The sequence below is a fragment of the Heterodontus francisci genome, chromosome 7 (genome assembly GCF_036365525.1).
Source record: "Heterodontus francisci isolate sHetFra1 chromosome 7, sHetFra1.hap1, whole genome shotgun sequence".
Taxonomy (NCBI): Eukaryota; Metazoa; Chordata; class Chondrichthyes; order Heterodontiformes; family Heterodontidae; genus Heterodontus; species Heterodontus francisci.
The window spans coordinates 118,638,674-118,655,296 of NC_090377.1; the positions used below are offsets into that span (position 1 = coordinate 118,638,674).

General features: G+C 45.4%; 1 protein-coding gene across 1 annotated transcript in view; it reads left to right on the plus strand.

The window, feature by feature from the left end:
- The window catches only part of LOC137372271 (disco-interacting protein 2 homolog A-like), a 299,051-nt gene that overhangs the window by 212,311 nt on the left and 70,117 nt on the right, over positions 1-16,623 (plus strand). The window contains exons 15-17 of the mRNA XM_068036004.1: positions 9,789-9,882; positions 11,145-11,264; positions 15,657-15,771. Coding sequence (XP_067892105.1) covers positions 9,789-9,882; positions 11,145-11,264; positions 15,657-15,771 — 329 coding nt within the window. The remainder of the gene's footprint in view (positions 1-9,788; positions 9,883-11,144; positions 11,265-15,656; positions 15,772-16,623) is intronic.

Consider the following 16,623-nt stretch of genomic DNA (forward strand, 5'->3'; position numbering starts at 1 on the left):
AAGTGGAGACGATCAATGACTGCTAAAGGGAGTTGGATGGCCACCTGAGAGAAATAGACTTACAGGACTACGGGGATTGAGTCAGGGAGTGGCACTGACTGCATAGCTCCATGGACTGCTGGCATGGGTTCGATGGACAGAAATATCGCCATAATTAAATGACTCATTAACACTCTCTACCCCCCTCTTTCCCCTTTATCTCTGTCTCTCTCCCCCCTCCTTGTCTGTCTGTCCTCCCCTCTCTCTCTGACCTCCCTTCCCCCCCCCTCTCCGACTCCCCCTTCTCCCCCCACCTCTGACTCCCCCTTCCCCCCCCCCGCCCTCTCCGACCCCACCCTTCCCTCCCTCCGTCTCCTCTCGCTCTTGTCTCTGTGTCCCGTCCCTCCCTTTTGCTCTCGCTGTCTTGCGCTCTTCCCCCCCTCCCCCACTTTCTCCCCTCATAGATATATTTGCATCCCTTGATGGCCTCTCTATTCTCCTTCTCTGCAACCTAGAAAAACCCACTGTACTTTCCATTCCTTTGATTCTGGCCTGTTATGCACCTTTCCTCCCTTCACCTCAAGAAGGGTGGCTGCGCTTTCCCCTGCCTTGGTCTAACTATCTTGAATTCCCACCCCAAACTGCCCTGCTTCAATGCCAGAGCTTTTGAAATATCCTGCTTATTCCTTAGCTCAGAGTTCCACATCACAACAGGGCCCTTAACTGTGTCTGTGCCATCTCCTGCACTTGCATCCTCGCCATTTTCCTCCTTTCCAGAACCATGATTTGTCCTTACTGCTACATTCAAGGGAACATCCACTACCATTTCTGCCACCTCCAGTGTGATCCCACTGCCAAACACATCTTCCTGTCTTTTAGTATTCCAAAGGGACTTCCCTCGAACACCCGAATCAGGTACTCAGTTATCCCTATTCTGTCTCCTCTTCCCCGACACCTTCCCTTGCAAGTGCAGTGATAACCTCCTTCCATATCAAAATCCAGGTATATCCTTTGCAAGTATTCACTGCTCACGATGTAGTCTCCTGTACATTGTGAAGACCAAGTACAGGTTGGGTAATCGTTTTTCTAAACATCTCTGACGCTCAGTTGGGGTTCTGCCAGGGCCGCTCAGCTCCAGACCTCATTACAGCCTTGGCTCAAACATGGACAAAAGAGCTGAACACAAGAGGTGAGGTGGAGTGACTGCCCTTGACATCAAAGCAGCATTTGACGGAGTTTGGCATCAAGGAGTCCGAGTAAAACTGGAGTCAGTGAGAATCAGGGAAAGCTCTCCGCTGGTTGGAATCATACCTAGCGCAAAGGAAGGTGGTTGTGGTTATTGGAGGTCAATCATCTCAGCTCCAGGACATGACAGCATTACCCCTGAAATAATCAAGAGTGCCAAGCCTGCTATACTCTCAGCACTACATGAACTGCTATGCCTGTGCTGGGACGAGGGAGCAGTACCCCAGGACATGCGCGATGCCAACATCATCACCCTCTATAAAAACAAAGGTGACCGCGGTGACTGCAACAACTACCGTGGAATCTCCCTGCTCAGCATAGTGGGGAAAGTCTTTGCTCGAGTCGCTCTGAACAGGCTCCAGAAGCTGGCCGAGCGCGTCTACCCTGAGGCACAGTGTGGCTTTCGTGCAGAGAGATCGACTATTGACATGCTGTTCTCCCTTCGTCAGATACAGGAGAAATGCCGTGAACAACAGATGCCCCTCTACATTGCTTTCATTGATCTCACCAAAGCCTTTGACCTCGTCAGCAGACGTGGTCTCTTCAGACTACTAGAAAAGATCGGATGTCCACCAAAGCTACTAAGTATTATCACCTCATTCCATGACAATATGAAAGGCACAATTCAACATGGTGGCTCCTCATCAGAGCCCTTTCCTATCCTGAGTGGTGTGAAACAGGGCTGTGTTCTCGCACCCACACTTTTTGGGATTTTCTTCTCCCTGCTGCTTTCACATGCGTTCAAATCCTCTGAAGAAGGAATTTTCCTCCACACAAGATCAGGGGGCAGGTTGTTCAACCTTGCCCGTCTAAGAGCGAAGTCCAAAGTACGGAAAGTCCTCATCAGAGAACTCCTCTTTGCTGACGATGCTGCTTTAACATCTCACACTGAAGAATGCCTGCAGAGTCTCATCGACAGGTTTGCGTCTGCCTGCAATGAATTTGGCCTAACCATCAGCCTCAAGAAAACGAACATCATGGGGCAGGATGTCAGAAATGCTCCATCCATCAATATTGGCGACCACGCTCTGGAAGTGGTTCAAGAGTTCACCTACCTAGGCTCAACTATCACCAGTAACCTGTCTCTAGATGCAGAAATCAACAAGCGCATGGGTAAGGCTTCCACTGCTATGTTCAGACTGGCCAAGAGAGTGTGGGAAAATGGCGCACTGACACGGAACACAAAAGTCCGAGTGTATCAGGCCTGTGTCCTCAGTACCTTGCTCTACGGCAGCGAGGCCTGGACAACGTATGCCAGCCAAGAGCGACGTCTCAATTCATTCCATCTTCGCTGCCTTCGGAGAATACTTGGCATCAGGTGGCAGGACTATATCTCCAACACAGAAGTCCTTGAAGCGGCCAACATCCCCAGCTTATACACACTACTGAGTCAGCGGCGCTTGAGATGGCTTGGCCATGTGAGCCGCATGGAAGATGGCAGGATCCCCAAAGACACATTGTACAGCGAGCTCGCCACTGGTATCAGACCCACCGGCCGTCCATGTCTCCGTTATAAAGACGTCTGCAAACGCGACATGAAATCGTGTGACATTGATCACAAGTCGTGGGAGTCAGTTGCCAGCATTCGCCAGAGCTGGCGGGCAGCCATAAAGACAGGGCTAAATTGTGGCGAGTCGAAGAGACTTAGTAGTTGGCAGGAAAAAAGACAGAGGCGCAAGGGGAGAGCCAACTGTGCAACAGCCCCAACAAACAAATTTCTCTGCAGCACCTGTGGAAGAGCCTGTCACTCCAGAATTGGCCTTTATAGCCACTCCAGGCGCTGCTTCACAAACCACTGACCACCTCCAGGCGCGTATCCATTGTCTCTCGAGATAAGGAGGCCCAAAAGAATTCACTGCTCACGATGTAGTCTCCTGTACATTGTGAAGACCAAGTACAGGTTGGGTAATCATTTTTCTAAACATCTCTGACGCTCAGTTGGGGTTCTGCCAGGGCCGCTCAGCTCCAGACCTCATTACAGCCTTGGCTCAAACATGGACAAAAGAGCTGAACACAAGAGGTGAGGTGGAGTGACTGCCCTTGACATCAAAGCAGCATTTGACCGAGTTTGGCATCAAGGAGTCCGAGTAAAACTGGAGTCAGTGAGAATCAGGGAAAGCTCTCCGCTGGTTGGAATCATACCTAGCGCAATGGAAGGTGGTTGTGGTTATTGGAGGTCAATCATCTCAGCTCCAGGACATGAGGAGATCCTCACAGTAGTGTCCTAGGCCCAACCATCTGAAGCTGCATCATCAATGACCTTCCTTCAATCATAAGGTCAGGAATGGGGATGTTCGCTGATGATTTCACAATGTTCACGACTCCTCAGGTACTGAAGCAGTCTATGGAGAAATGCAGCAAGACCTGGACAATATCCAGGCTTGGGCTGAAAAGTGGCAAGTAACGTTCGTGCCATACAAATGCCAGGCAATGACCATATGCAACAAGAGAGAATCTGACCATCTCCCCTTGACATTCAATGGCATTATGATCGCTGAATCCCCCACTGTCAACATCCTGGGGGTTTATCATTGACCAGAAACTGAACTGGAGTAGCCATATAAACACCGTGGCTACAAGAGCAGGTCGGAGGCTAAGCATCCTGTGGCAAGTAACTCATCATCTGACTCCCATCTGTCTACCATCTACAAGGCACAAGTCAGGAGTGTGATGCAATGCTCTCCACTTGCCTGGATAGGTGCACCTCCAACAACACTGGAGAAGCTCGCTTGATTGGCACCCCATTCACAAACATTCACTCCCTCCACCATCAACGCACAGTGGCAGCCGTCTACAAGATGCACTGCAGCAATGCACTAAGGCTCCTTAGACAGCACCTTCCAAACCCACCTCTACCACCAAGAAGGACAAGAGCAGCAGATGCATGGGAACACCACCACCAGCAAGTTCCCCGCCAAGCCACGCACTATCCTAACTTGGAACGACATTGCCATTCCTTCACAGTCGCTGGGTCAAAATCCTGGAACTCCTTAACAGCACTGTAGTTGTACCTACCCCACATGGACTGCAGCGGTTCAAGAAGGCAGCTCACCATCACCTTCTTGAGGGCAATTAATGCTGGCCCAGCCAGTGCGGTCCCGAGATTCCAGTTGCTTGCAGCTTCAAATCTTTGTTGCACTCTGTGGTCATTTGGCCCATTATGTCCGTGCCAGCCGAAAATGAGCTACCCAGCCTAATCCCATTTTAGAACATAAGAACTAGGAGCAGGAGTCGGTATTTCAGCCTCTCGAGCCTGCTCCACCGTTCAATGCGATCATGGCTGATCTCGTCTCTGCCTCAACTCCACTTTCCTGCTCGTTAACCCTTCAACCCATTACTAATTTAACATCTGTCTATCTCCTCAAATTTATTCAATGTCCCGGCATCCACCGCACTCTGGGGTAGTGAATTCCACAGACTCACGACCCTTTGAGAGAAGTAATTTCTCCTTATCTGTGTTTTAAATCTGCTACCCCTTATCCTAAAACTATGACCTCTCGTTCTAGATTGCCCCACCAGAGGAAACATCCTCTCTACGTCTACTTTGTCAATCCCCTTAATCATCTTATATACCTCAATTAGATCTCCTCTCATTCTTCTAAACTCTAGAGAGTAAAGGCCTAAACTGCTCAATCTCTCTTCATAAGACAAACCCCTCATCTCTGGAATCAATGCAACTACATCCCTTCTCAAGTAAGGGGACCAAAACGGTATGCAGGTGCAGTCTCACTAATGCCTTGTACAGTTGCAGTAACACTTCCCTACTTTTGTACTCTATTCCTTTAGCAATAAATGCCAAAATTCAATTTGCCTTCCAATTCCCTACTGCACCTGCATAATAGTTTTCTGCGATTCATGTACGGGGACACTCAGATCCCTCTGCACCGAAGCACTCTGAAGTTTCTCTCCATTTAGATAATTTGCCTTTCTATTCTTCCTACCAAAATGGATAACCTCACACTTATCCACGTTAAACTCCATCTGCCAAATTTTGGCCCATTCACCTAACCTATCCATGTCCATTTGTAAATTTCTTATTTCTTTATTGCAACTTACTGTCCCACCTATTTTAGTGTCATCTGCAAATTTGGCTATAGTACCTTCCATCCCTGCATCCAAGTCATTAATATAGATTGTAAATAGTTGGGGCCCGAGGACCGAACCCTGTGGCACCCCACTAGTTACATCTTGCCAACCAGAAAAAGACACATTTATCCCAACTCTGTTTTCTGTTGGGGTTAGCCAATCCTCTATCCAAGCTAATAAATTGCCCCTGACCCCATGTGATCTTACCTTGTGTATTAACTTTTTGTGCGGCACCTTATCAAATACCTTCTGGAAGTCCAGATAACCTACATCTACAGGATCCCCATTATCCACTTTACTTGTTAGATCTTCGAAGAACTCTAGCAAATTAATCAAACACAATTTACCCTTCATAAAACCATGCTGACTCTGATGGATTGCGTTTTGACTTTCTAAATGTCCTATTATTACTTCCTTAATAATGGATTCTAATAATTTCCCAACGATAGATGTTAAACTAACTGGTTTATAGTTTCCTACTTTTTGCCTCCTTCCTTTTTTGAATTAGGGCATTTATATTAGCATTTTTCCAATCCACTGGAACATTTTCCGCATCCAGGGAATTTTGGAATATCATAACCAGTGAATCCACTATCTGCCACTTCCTTTAAGACCTTAGGATGTCGGCCATCAGGCTTTGAGGACTTGTCTGCCTTCAATTGGGTGGCACAGTGGCGCAGTGGTTAGCACTGCAGACTCACAGCTCCAGGGACCCGGGTTCAATTCTGGGTACTGCCTGTGCGGAGTTTGCAAGTTCTCCCTATGACTGTGTGGGTTTTCGCCGGATGCTCCGGTTTCCTCCCACAGCCAAAGACTTGCAGGTGATAGGTAAATTGGCCATTGTAAATTGCCCCTAGTGTAGGTAGGTGGTAGGGAATATGGGATTACTGTAGGGTTAGTATAAATGGGAACAGCTAGGCGTTGCGCAAACGACTACTGGCAACACCTATGCAGTCATATTCAGCTGGCCTCAGACACCGGAAACATCAGAGGAATGTATGATGGCATGAAGAGAGCTCTTGGGCCAACCATCAAGAAGATCACCCCCCTCAAATCTAAATCGGGGGACAAAATCACTGACCAACGCAAACAGATGGACCGCTGGGTTGAGCACTACCTAGAACTGTACTCCAGGGAGAATGCTGTCACTGAGACTGCCCTCAATGCAGCCCAGCCTCTACCAGTCATGGATGAGCTGGACATACAGCCAACCAAATCGGAACTCAGTGATGCCATTGATTCCCTAGCCAGCGGAAAAGCCCCTGGGAAGGACAGCATTACCCCTGAAATAATCAAGAGTGCCAAGCCTGCTATACTCTCAGCACTACATGAACTGCTATGCCTGTGCTGGGACGAGGGAGCAGTACCCCAGGACATGCGCGATGCCAACATCATCACCCTCTATAAAAACAAAGGTGACCGCGGTGACTGCAACAACTACCGTGGAATCTCCCTGCTCAGCATAGTGGGGAAAGTCTTTGCTCGAGTCGCTCTGAACAGGCTCCAGAAGCTGGCCGAGCGCGTCTACCCTGAGGCACAGTGTGGCTTTCGTGCAGAGAGATCGACTATTGACATGCTGTTCTCCCTTCGTCAGATACAGGAGAAATGCCGTGAACAACAGATGCCCCTCTACATTGCTTTCATTGATCTCACCAAAGCCTTTGACCTCGTCAGCAGACGTGGTCTCTTCAGACTACTAGAAAAGATCGGATGTCCACCAAAGCTACTAAGTATCATCACCTCATTCCATGACAATATGAAAGGCACAATTCAACATGGTGGCTCCTCATCAGAGCCCTTTCCTATCCTGAGTGGTGTGAAACAGGGCTGTGTTCTCGCACCCACACTTTTTGGGATTTTCTTCTCCCTGCTGCTTTCACATGCGTTCAAATCCTCTGAAGAAGGAATTTTCCTCCACACAAGATCAGGGGGCAGGTTGTTCAACCTTGCCCGTCTAAGAGCGAAGTCCAAAGTACGGAAAGTCCTCATCAGAGAACTCCTCTTTGCTGACGATGCTGCTTTAACATCTCACACTGAAGAATGCCTGCAGAGTCTCATCGACAGGTTTGCGTCTGCCTGCAATGAATTTGGCCTAACCATCAGCCTCAAGAAAACGAACATCATGGGGCAGGATGTCAGAAATGCTCCATCCATCAATATTGGCGACCACGCTCTGGAAGTGGTTCAAGAGTTCACCTACCTAGGCTCAACTATCACCAGTAACCTGTCTCTAGATGCAGAAATCAACAAGCGCATGGGTAAGGCTTCCACTGCTATGTTCAGACTGGCCAAGAGAGTGTGGGAAAATGGCGCACTGACACGGAACACAAAAGTCCGAGTGTATCAGGCCTGTGTCCTCAGTACCTTGCTCTACGGCAGCGAGGCCTGGACAACGTATGCCAGCCAAGAGCGACGTCTCAATTCATTCCATCTTCGCTGCCTTCGGAGAATACTTGGCATCAGGTGGCAGGACTATATCTCCAACACAGAAGTCCTTGAAGCGGCCAACATCCCCAGCTTATACACACTACTGAGTCAGCGGCGCTTGAGATGGCTTGGCCATGTGAGCCGCATGGAAGATGGCAGGATCCCCAAAGACACATTGTACAGCGAGCTCGCCACTGGTATCAGACCCACCGGCCGTCCATGTCTCCGTTATAAAGACGTCTGCAAACGCGACATGAAATCGTGTGACATTGATCACAAGTCGTGGGAGTCAGTTGCCAGCATTCGCCAGAGCTGGCGGGCAGCCATAAAGACAGGGCTAAATTGTGGCGAGTCGAAGAGACTTAGTAGTTGGCAGGAAAAAAGACAGAGGCGCAAGGGGAGAGCCAACTGTGCAACAGCCCCAACAAACAAATTTCTCTGCAGCACCTGTGGAAGAGCCTGTCACTCCAGAATTGGCCTTTATAGCCACTCCAGGCGCTGCTTCACAAACCACTGACCACCTCCAGGCGCGTATCCATTGTCTCTCGAGATAAGGAGGCCCAAAAAGAAAGAAAAAAGAAAAGAAAAAGAAGTATAAATGGGTGGTTCTTGGTCAGCACAGACTCGGTGGGCCGAAGGGCCTGTTTCAGTGCTGTATCTCTAAATTAAATTAAAAATTAAATTAAATCCCAGTAATTTGCTCAGTACTTTTTCCCCTAGTGATGATGATTTTCCAGCTCTTGGTCTTAGCCCTATAGGTTGTGACACCTCAAGTGCATATCCAAGTGTTTTTTTTAAATACAACCAGGTTTTCTGCCTCTACCACCTCTTCCAGACCCCCTCTGATGAAAAAGAAAATCTTCAACTCCCCTCGAATCCATCTACCAATTACTTCAAATTTATGTCCCCTGGTATTGACCTGTCTGCTAAGGGGAATAGATCCTTCCTATCAACTGTATATCGGCTCCTAATTTTCTACACCTCAATTAAATCTCTCTTTCTCAGCTCCCTTTGTTCCCAAGAAAACAACCCCAATCTATCCAGTTAATGGGGAGGCAATGGCTTAGTGGTCATGTCACTGGACTCATAACCCAGAGCCCCAGGCTTGTAATCTGGAAGCATGGGATCGAATCCCACCACTGCAGCAAACTGGTACAAAAGCACCAGATTCATCGGGAGCAACACGCTTGATCAGCTGTTCTAAGTGAGCAAGAAGCTTCTTTGAAAATCTTCAGTTTGCTTGAGAATCAATGCAAGATTTTAAAAGAAACTCAATTCCTGGCGAACATGAATTTCTATCATCATTTGGAGAGTGTGCTGTTTCATATGCAATATGATGCGAAGACTTTTGCAGAGATTTCCTGAAGCTTATGGATGCTTTACCAAAAATTTCACCTACGTCTTTGTTTCTGCACAGTCAGTGATTTTTTATTAATGGTTTTCGTCCACATTATTATTCCTGTATGTTTGTGGGTCAGTTGAAAATTATCTCTAATATTGTCATTGAATGTTTGAGCCATTTAGTTACTGAGATATTTTGGTACTTGAAATAATGACTCTTATTGGTATTTGTCCACTGGTTGCTTAGTTGTTTCCTCCTATCATCTCCCAGTTAGTCCATTTGTAGTCTTGTCATGAAAGCCCAGCAGTTCTCTCCTTTAATCAGAAAGAAAATTTGAGCAGTTCGGAATTCCGTTATTAAATTATCCATTTCCTTACCAGAACTGCAAGTACTGCCTTATCTGTTGGGCATTAGCTTCTAGTGTTGCATGCGGCCAAGTGGAAGAATTCAGCCCCCATCCAAGTTCCCTGTGCACCAGGTTAGCTGCTTAGTTGTTGATAGCATCCTTACATAGCGGAGATCTGCTTGGCTCAGCTATCACATTACTGAATCTACTACAGAAGGTTACCTTGACTCTGAGCTCGCATTGGCAGGCATGTCACCTTGGAGCTAACTTGACCCCCAAGGCGACCCTGCTTACCTCTAATCAGTGTGCAATTTGAGACATCGCAGTACAACTCACCGATTATCTTATTTGTCTTGTTGGCAGAGTGTCATGAACCGGATGCATGTGATCAACATCCCTTATGCTCTGATGAAGGTGAATCCTCTTTCCTGGATACAGAAAGTTTATGCCTACAAAGGTATGTTGGTAATGTCAGAAGACATGGAACAAGCAAAAGTCATGTAGTCCATCACACACACTCCTTCTGTCAGCTGTGTACTTTTTGTATTTGCATGAACTCAATTTATATGCAACTTACAGCACAGAAGCAGGCTGTTTGGCTCAACGGGACTATGCTCCATACGAGCCTCTTCCCACCTTATTTCATATCACCCAATCAACATATCCTAATCTTTTTGTCCCTCATGAACTTATGCATATAAATCTTTGAAGGTGGTCAGACAAGTTGAGAAGGCTATTAACAAAAAAAAGCTTATGGGATCTTAGGCTTTATTAATAGAGGCAGAGCATACAAAAATAAGGAAGTTATGCTAAATCTTTATAAAACACTGGTTAGGCCTCAGCTGGAGAATTGTGTTAAATTCTGGGCACCACACTGGAATTTTATCTTTTCCAATCAGTGTTGTAATTCCTCATGCCCCGCTTCATGCATTTGGAAATTTCTAAAGGAGGATGCAGACTACGAGGTACAAGCCTTATTTTGTAAGGAGATCTGATGCATGCTTTTCACCAGAAAATTGAGGTTTTCTCACACTTTTTTGATTAGACCTTTCATAAAATGGAAAAGTTTTACTAGGTTTTATGTTTTATCATTGTCTCTGCCCTCCCTCACTCCATTTATTTCTAAATTCTCTCTCCCCTGTTGTGCTTTGCTAGTTATTTCTGGAGCAATATCATTTTGAGGCCATCCAACTGGGCATTAAGATTTAATTTTAGACTGGATTGTTGTGGTTTGTGCCAAAGAATAAATTTTTGCGGTGAGAGGTGATTACTTAAGCTGAATTTTATGATCGGTTGCCAGCTCTGCTGTGATAAGTACAATGTGAATATTTCAGCAATAGCTCACTTTGCACCTGGCACCTGCAACACTTCAGTCTCCTGATATGGTCTGGAGGTTTCCACTGTGATAAGTCTCAGTGGATTTTCATCTGCAATTGTATTGGAATTGAAGTGTTGCCAATATTGTGCAAGATTTAACAGACCCTATTTAATTATATTTTAAGTGCTGTTCTCCAAGCATTACCTCCCATCAATGCCTCTGGTTGAGAACCACTGCTCTCGTGTGTGCATTGACTTTTGTGGAGCTATTTAGACTATAGCATTTGCTATTAATGCAGTTTCTTCCATTTCAAGGTCACATAAGTTGAAAAATGATATTTTTAATTTTAAGCAGTCTTGAGTTCAGAGTGTAAAAGCAAATCCTGTGTTATCTTCTTGCAGCTCACATTGCTGTGGTGAAATCTCGGGACATGCATTGGTCTCTCTTAGCTCAGCGGGATCAGAGAGACGTAAGTCTCAGCTCACTGCGGATGCTGATTGTAGCAGATGGTGCAAATCCATGTAAGTATGCAGTTAACTTGCCATCTCTTACTGTCTGTGCTCTGAGTCTTCATCAAGATCGTGTAACCATCACCACCAGCATCCCCTTCCAACTCAATTTCCTTCTGCATCCATCCTTGGGAAAACACTTTTCCCTAAGTCAGTTGTAATTACCCTTTCAAACTCATAAATGCCTAGCTTTTGGCCTTCCAGCTATTGATAACTTAACCAACCCCTCAGCTCCATTAATGATGCCTAAGGTGCTGAATAGCCAACTTCCATTCCTGATCTCCATGCTAACCAACATTGTAAATGGTTCCCTCCTCAGGTACTGTCTTCTTTCCTTTCAAAATCATTGTTACCATCACTGCATCAACCCTTCTGTCCTTGGGACCTGCAACCTGATCACCAGCCGTTCTTTCCTCTCAAGTCCTTGAATATGCTGTTGTCTCCCCAATCCGTGCATACCTTTTCCGCAGTGCCCTGTTTGTATCTCTCCAGTCAGGTTTCCGCATCAGCTACACTGCCATTTGCTTAATAAGTCACAAATAACATCCATTGTAACTGGTGCATTATCCCACTTTGTCCTCCAAACAACTTTGTGCTTCCTTTGACATTGTCCATCACGCTATCCTCCTTCAACACTGCTCCTCCATTGTGCGGCTCAGTGAAATTACCCTCATGTGACTTCACCCATACCTATATAATTGTAGCCAGCACTGGCTTCTCGTTTCAACTCCCACTCCTACCCCACTGTTAGCTCCTAAACTCTTCAAAAATTGTAACATGTCATCCTTTTCTTCCTACATCCTGCTCATTGGTGATATTACCTGTTGAAATAGGATCAAATTTCACGTGTATGCTTATGACACTTAGCTCTATCTCTCCACTACCTTTCTTAATCTCTTGCAGTCTCTGAGTCATCAAGCTGCTTGTCAGACATCCGGTCTTGCACCACGTGCCAGCCAAATGTTGGGAAGTCATCGTCTTAAACCCCTATCACATGCTCTGCACGCTTGTCACTAACTTCATTGCCCTTCTTGTCCATGGTCTCCGGCTGAACCGGACCGTTCACAACGTCGGCGTCCTGTTCAACCATAAGCTGAGCTTTCGACCCCATATCCTCTCCATCACAAAGATCAGCTGATTCTCCTTTTGTAACTTCATGGAAAACAAGTTCCTGCCAGCTGCATCGCACAAATCAGTAAACCATCCTGATTATTATTTAGGGGCAGAGGATGTTAATGTACGATATCACTGCCCTTACTTCACTGTTCTGGGAAGGGTTATTGCGAACAAATGAGTTGCAATAAATTTAAGCTGTAAATAGTAGTTTGAGGTAGATTCCAACAACATTGACAATTTTGTCTACAAAGGTTGGGGATTCCTCCAAATATTGGTATAGTGCAACAGAACTCCTTCAAATACGAGTACATGCCTTGGGGACTCCTACAAATATTGGTGCACATCCCTGTTTAAATTTCCGAAATGCAGCATGTTAACAAAGGAAAAATCTGTGATAATTACAATTTTTGTTTTTACAGAACATCAAAATGACTAATAAATCAACAAATATAGAAAACATAATTTTCAAAAAGGCTGTGTTATGGCTCATGTTTTGCCAGCCTTAGATCGAAATCTGATGACAATACAGACTTCATGGGATCTTTTTGAGGATCTTTTAGAATCCATGGACACCAACTCTACAGAAGTCTTGTGTGGTTTGTAACCTGCAAGCGAGTCTTACCAACCAAAGGAATTCCTGGTTGAAGAAATATTGAGTGGTTTCATTGGAAAGTTTGCTCTGTTGTTCTTCCCAACCCCTCCACCATCATTTTCACCATGAAATAATTCCTGTTTTAAAAACAAATCTCCCTATGGCTTAAATTGTTATCAGGAATTGGCAGAAAAAGACTGGATGCACAGAATGAATAGAGCATGGGAAAGGTAAAATAAACTGATACCAACCAAATGTGGTGTGCTGTCAATGGAGTGACAGAATGCTTATTTGTGCCCTTGGTGTCTTTCACTAAACACTTGTAAAACCAGGGTCCTCTTCCAACCAGCTCTCACAGCACAACACCTCCCTCTGACAATCACGATCAATGGTGAATCCTGGAAAATGTGGAGCATTTTCCATTTTGGGAGACTCCTCTCGGCGACGGCAGTCATAGATGACAAGGTTCATCATCACCTCCAATGTGCCAGATCAGCCTTCAGCTGACTGAGGAAGAGACTATTTGAGGATCAGGATCTCAAATCCGAAACTAAGATCATGGTTTATCAGGCAGTAGTGATGTAGTGATCCCTGTGCTCCTGTATGCTTTGGAGACTTGGACAATCTATGGTAAACACTGCCTCTGCAAGATCCTCCAAATCCAGTGGCAATGAAAGGCGGTCCAACAGTAACGTTCTTTCTCAGGCGAACCTGCCCAGCATCGGGGTGCTAATTGCCCAAAACCAGCTCTGCTGGGCAGGCCAGGTTGTTCGCATGCCTGACATCAGACTCCCAAAGCAGCTGCTCTACCGGTTGCGGCAGAAGACCCCCAGGAAGACAGTGGAAATGCTTTAGACATGTTCTCAAAGCATCCCTGAAGAGATCAAACGTCCCCATCAACTCATGGGAGTCCCTGACTGGAGAAAGCTCATTCGGGAAGGCATCATACACCTCGAGGAATTTCGTCGGAAAAAGGCAGAGGCTAAGTTGAGGCGTCTGAGGGAGCACACAAACCTCCAAACTACTCATCTGACCCTTCAAGCACCACCTGCCCCTCATGGGGCAGAGTCTGCAGATCAAACATTGGACTTGTCAACCTTCTCAGAACCCATCGAACCAGAGAGGAAGCAAGTCATCCTCGATTCCGAAGGCCTGCCTAAGAGAGAAGAGAAGATTTGTGCCCTTGACTTACTACATGGCTATCTCAACCAACGCTATCTAAGATGAGCCACATGCAAGCATTTGGCATTTGCCATAATGAGAGATGGATTGTCAGCAGCATTCACCATGTGAACAGAATGCAGGTGAAGAGGGAATGTTGGCTCTGAGGCTTAAGAACTTGTGCGAGCTTGCAATGCAGCATTGACTGTGTATGATGGTGACATCTAGTGGTGATGAACTACAGTACAGACAGTTTCGAAAAGAAATATGCTGGAAGAAACTGAATTTAATTATACTTGACCTTTTGGGCTGAATTTTACCAACCCGTCGACGCCATGGGCCGTGGTGGGGAGGCCCGTAAAATGCCAGCGGGTGCTTGGCAGGGGCCTTCATTACAATATTAAAATGAGGATAATGAAAATTCAAATGAACTTACCTGCCGACGGCAGCCGTCCCATGCTGATTTTATGGCCAACTGGCTGCAAAGTGTGCGCCTTCGGAACTCTGTTGGAGTTCCGAGGCGCGACACAAGTGGGTAGGAGGAATAAAATTATCAGGGCGGGGGGGGGGGGGGGGGTGAAACGGGAAAAACAATAATCATTGGCCGTTGGGAAGGTGGAAAGGGGTTGAAAAGCTAATGTGGTGAGGTTGAGGGGGGAAGGTTCATGCTGGGACTAGAATACATTCCAAACACATCATACAATAACACCATTGTGGGGGTTGGTAAAGGGCCTCCATGTTTTAATTTTTTATTTGAAATAAAGATTTTTAGAGCGCTTTAAATATTTAAATTTACCTGAAGAGCTTGGTGCCCTTTTAAAAATGGCGCCGGCACCTGCATGGTGGTGCCGGATGCTGTTGTCAGCGACAAGACGGCAGCCCCCTCTACGTCATCGGGGGTGGCTGCTCCACCCCCTCCATTTAAATGGGCCCCGCTTGTAATATCGTGGGGGCCGCGAAGCTTGGCGCGCTGATAATATTCAGCCCTTTGTCTCAACATCTTTATGTAGTACCAATTATTGTTGCCAATAGAAATGGTGGGGAGGGGGAGAGATTCACGTGTATGTTTAATTTGTTTCTCTCATTTTCTAACCTATAGTTTTATTTTACAAGAGAGTTAGGCATTTTGCTCCTAAGCCTGTAACAGAGCTATTTATTACTGGCTGATAGAATATGCACTGGAGTGGTTGAGGGTGTTATGTTGCCTAGTTGCTTCCCCTCTCCCTTCTCATGGTGAACTGTCTGGTTGGCACATGGCCCCCTTATCTAATGACTGGGCTTAGATTAGGAAACTTAGACATGGGCCCACAGTCTCCTGCTCCATTGCATAGTGCACTTATGGATTTGCTGTGTAAAACTATTAACTCATGTGCTTCCTAGAGTTTTATATTATGAATATAATACAGGTCACATTATGAAAACACCAAGATCCCATGATCGCTGCTGGTCAAATAGTAATCTTTCATTTGCCTAATATTAATGAGTCTCTTCACCAAATGAAGTGATTCCTTACTAAATGTCGTGTTTTATTGCAGGGTCAATATCATCTTGTGATGCATTTGTGAACGTGTTTCAGTCACGTGGTTTACGACCTGAGGTGATCTGCCCAAGTGCTAGCTCATCAGAAGCTCTGACAGTAGCTATTCGCAGGTACAAATGCTCTTTTCATAATGAGAATCCTAGGATTCACTGGTTCTTAATGTTATTGAGTATGGTAATGTTTCTAAAATATATTGGAAAATACATATTTTATATTGATGTAAATATATATGTATTTTTTCCCTTCAAATCTATAAAGCATAATGAGTAGCATCATTATGGGCAATGATCTCATCTGGTTTATTCATTGATTCTGCAGTAAGATTTGGAAGTGCTATTTTGACTTACGATCTTGGGGGAGGAGGAGTGATCCTATACAACTTTTTAATTTGATTATATATTGTTTCAACCCTTTTGGCTTTGGCTGTGCAACAGTATGGGAGCTAGAGAAGGAAGAATTGGTTTTGGCATGAGTCTTTCCATATTTAAGTTAATAGCTGAGCAGTCACTGGGTTCAAGTTGCTTACTGATTTGCCACACAAAATTAAATGAGTTGTATTATGACTGAGGTGGGAGGAGTGTACTGTTCATTCTCGTTCCACTTCTCCACAGGTCACAACATATATTAAAATTTTTTCCCACTTACTGATACGGTCAAGCATAGGCTCTATTTTTATCTCAGAATAAAACACACCAACCAGGTTTCTTTTAATAAAGAACAAAATTGTCAGTCTATTCAAAAACAAGTCTTAACCAGTAATAAAGTAAAGCATAACCACACAGATTGAAATATTAAAGTTCCCTTTTTACCTTAGCCCCTCACACACACACATACCGGTTAACCGGAAAAATAAAAGGATTTTATTTTCAGAGCTCTATTGCTCTATAGCTCTATAGACAAAAGGAACACTTGGGCTGAATACTTGCTCATTCTTGAAGAAACAGCAGATGAGATATGTTGTG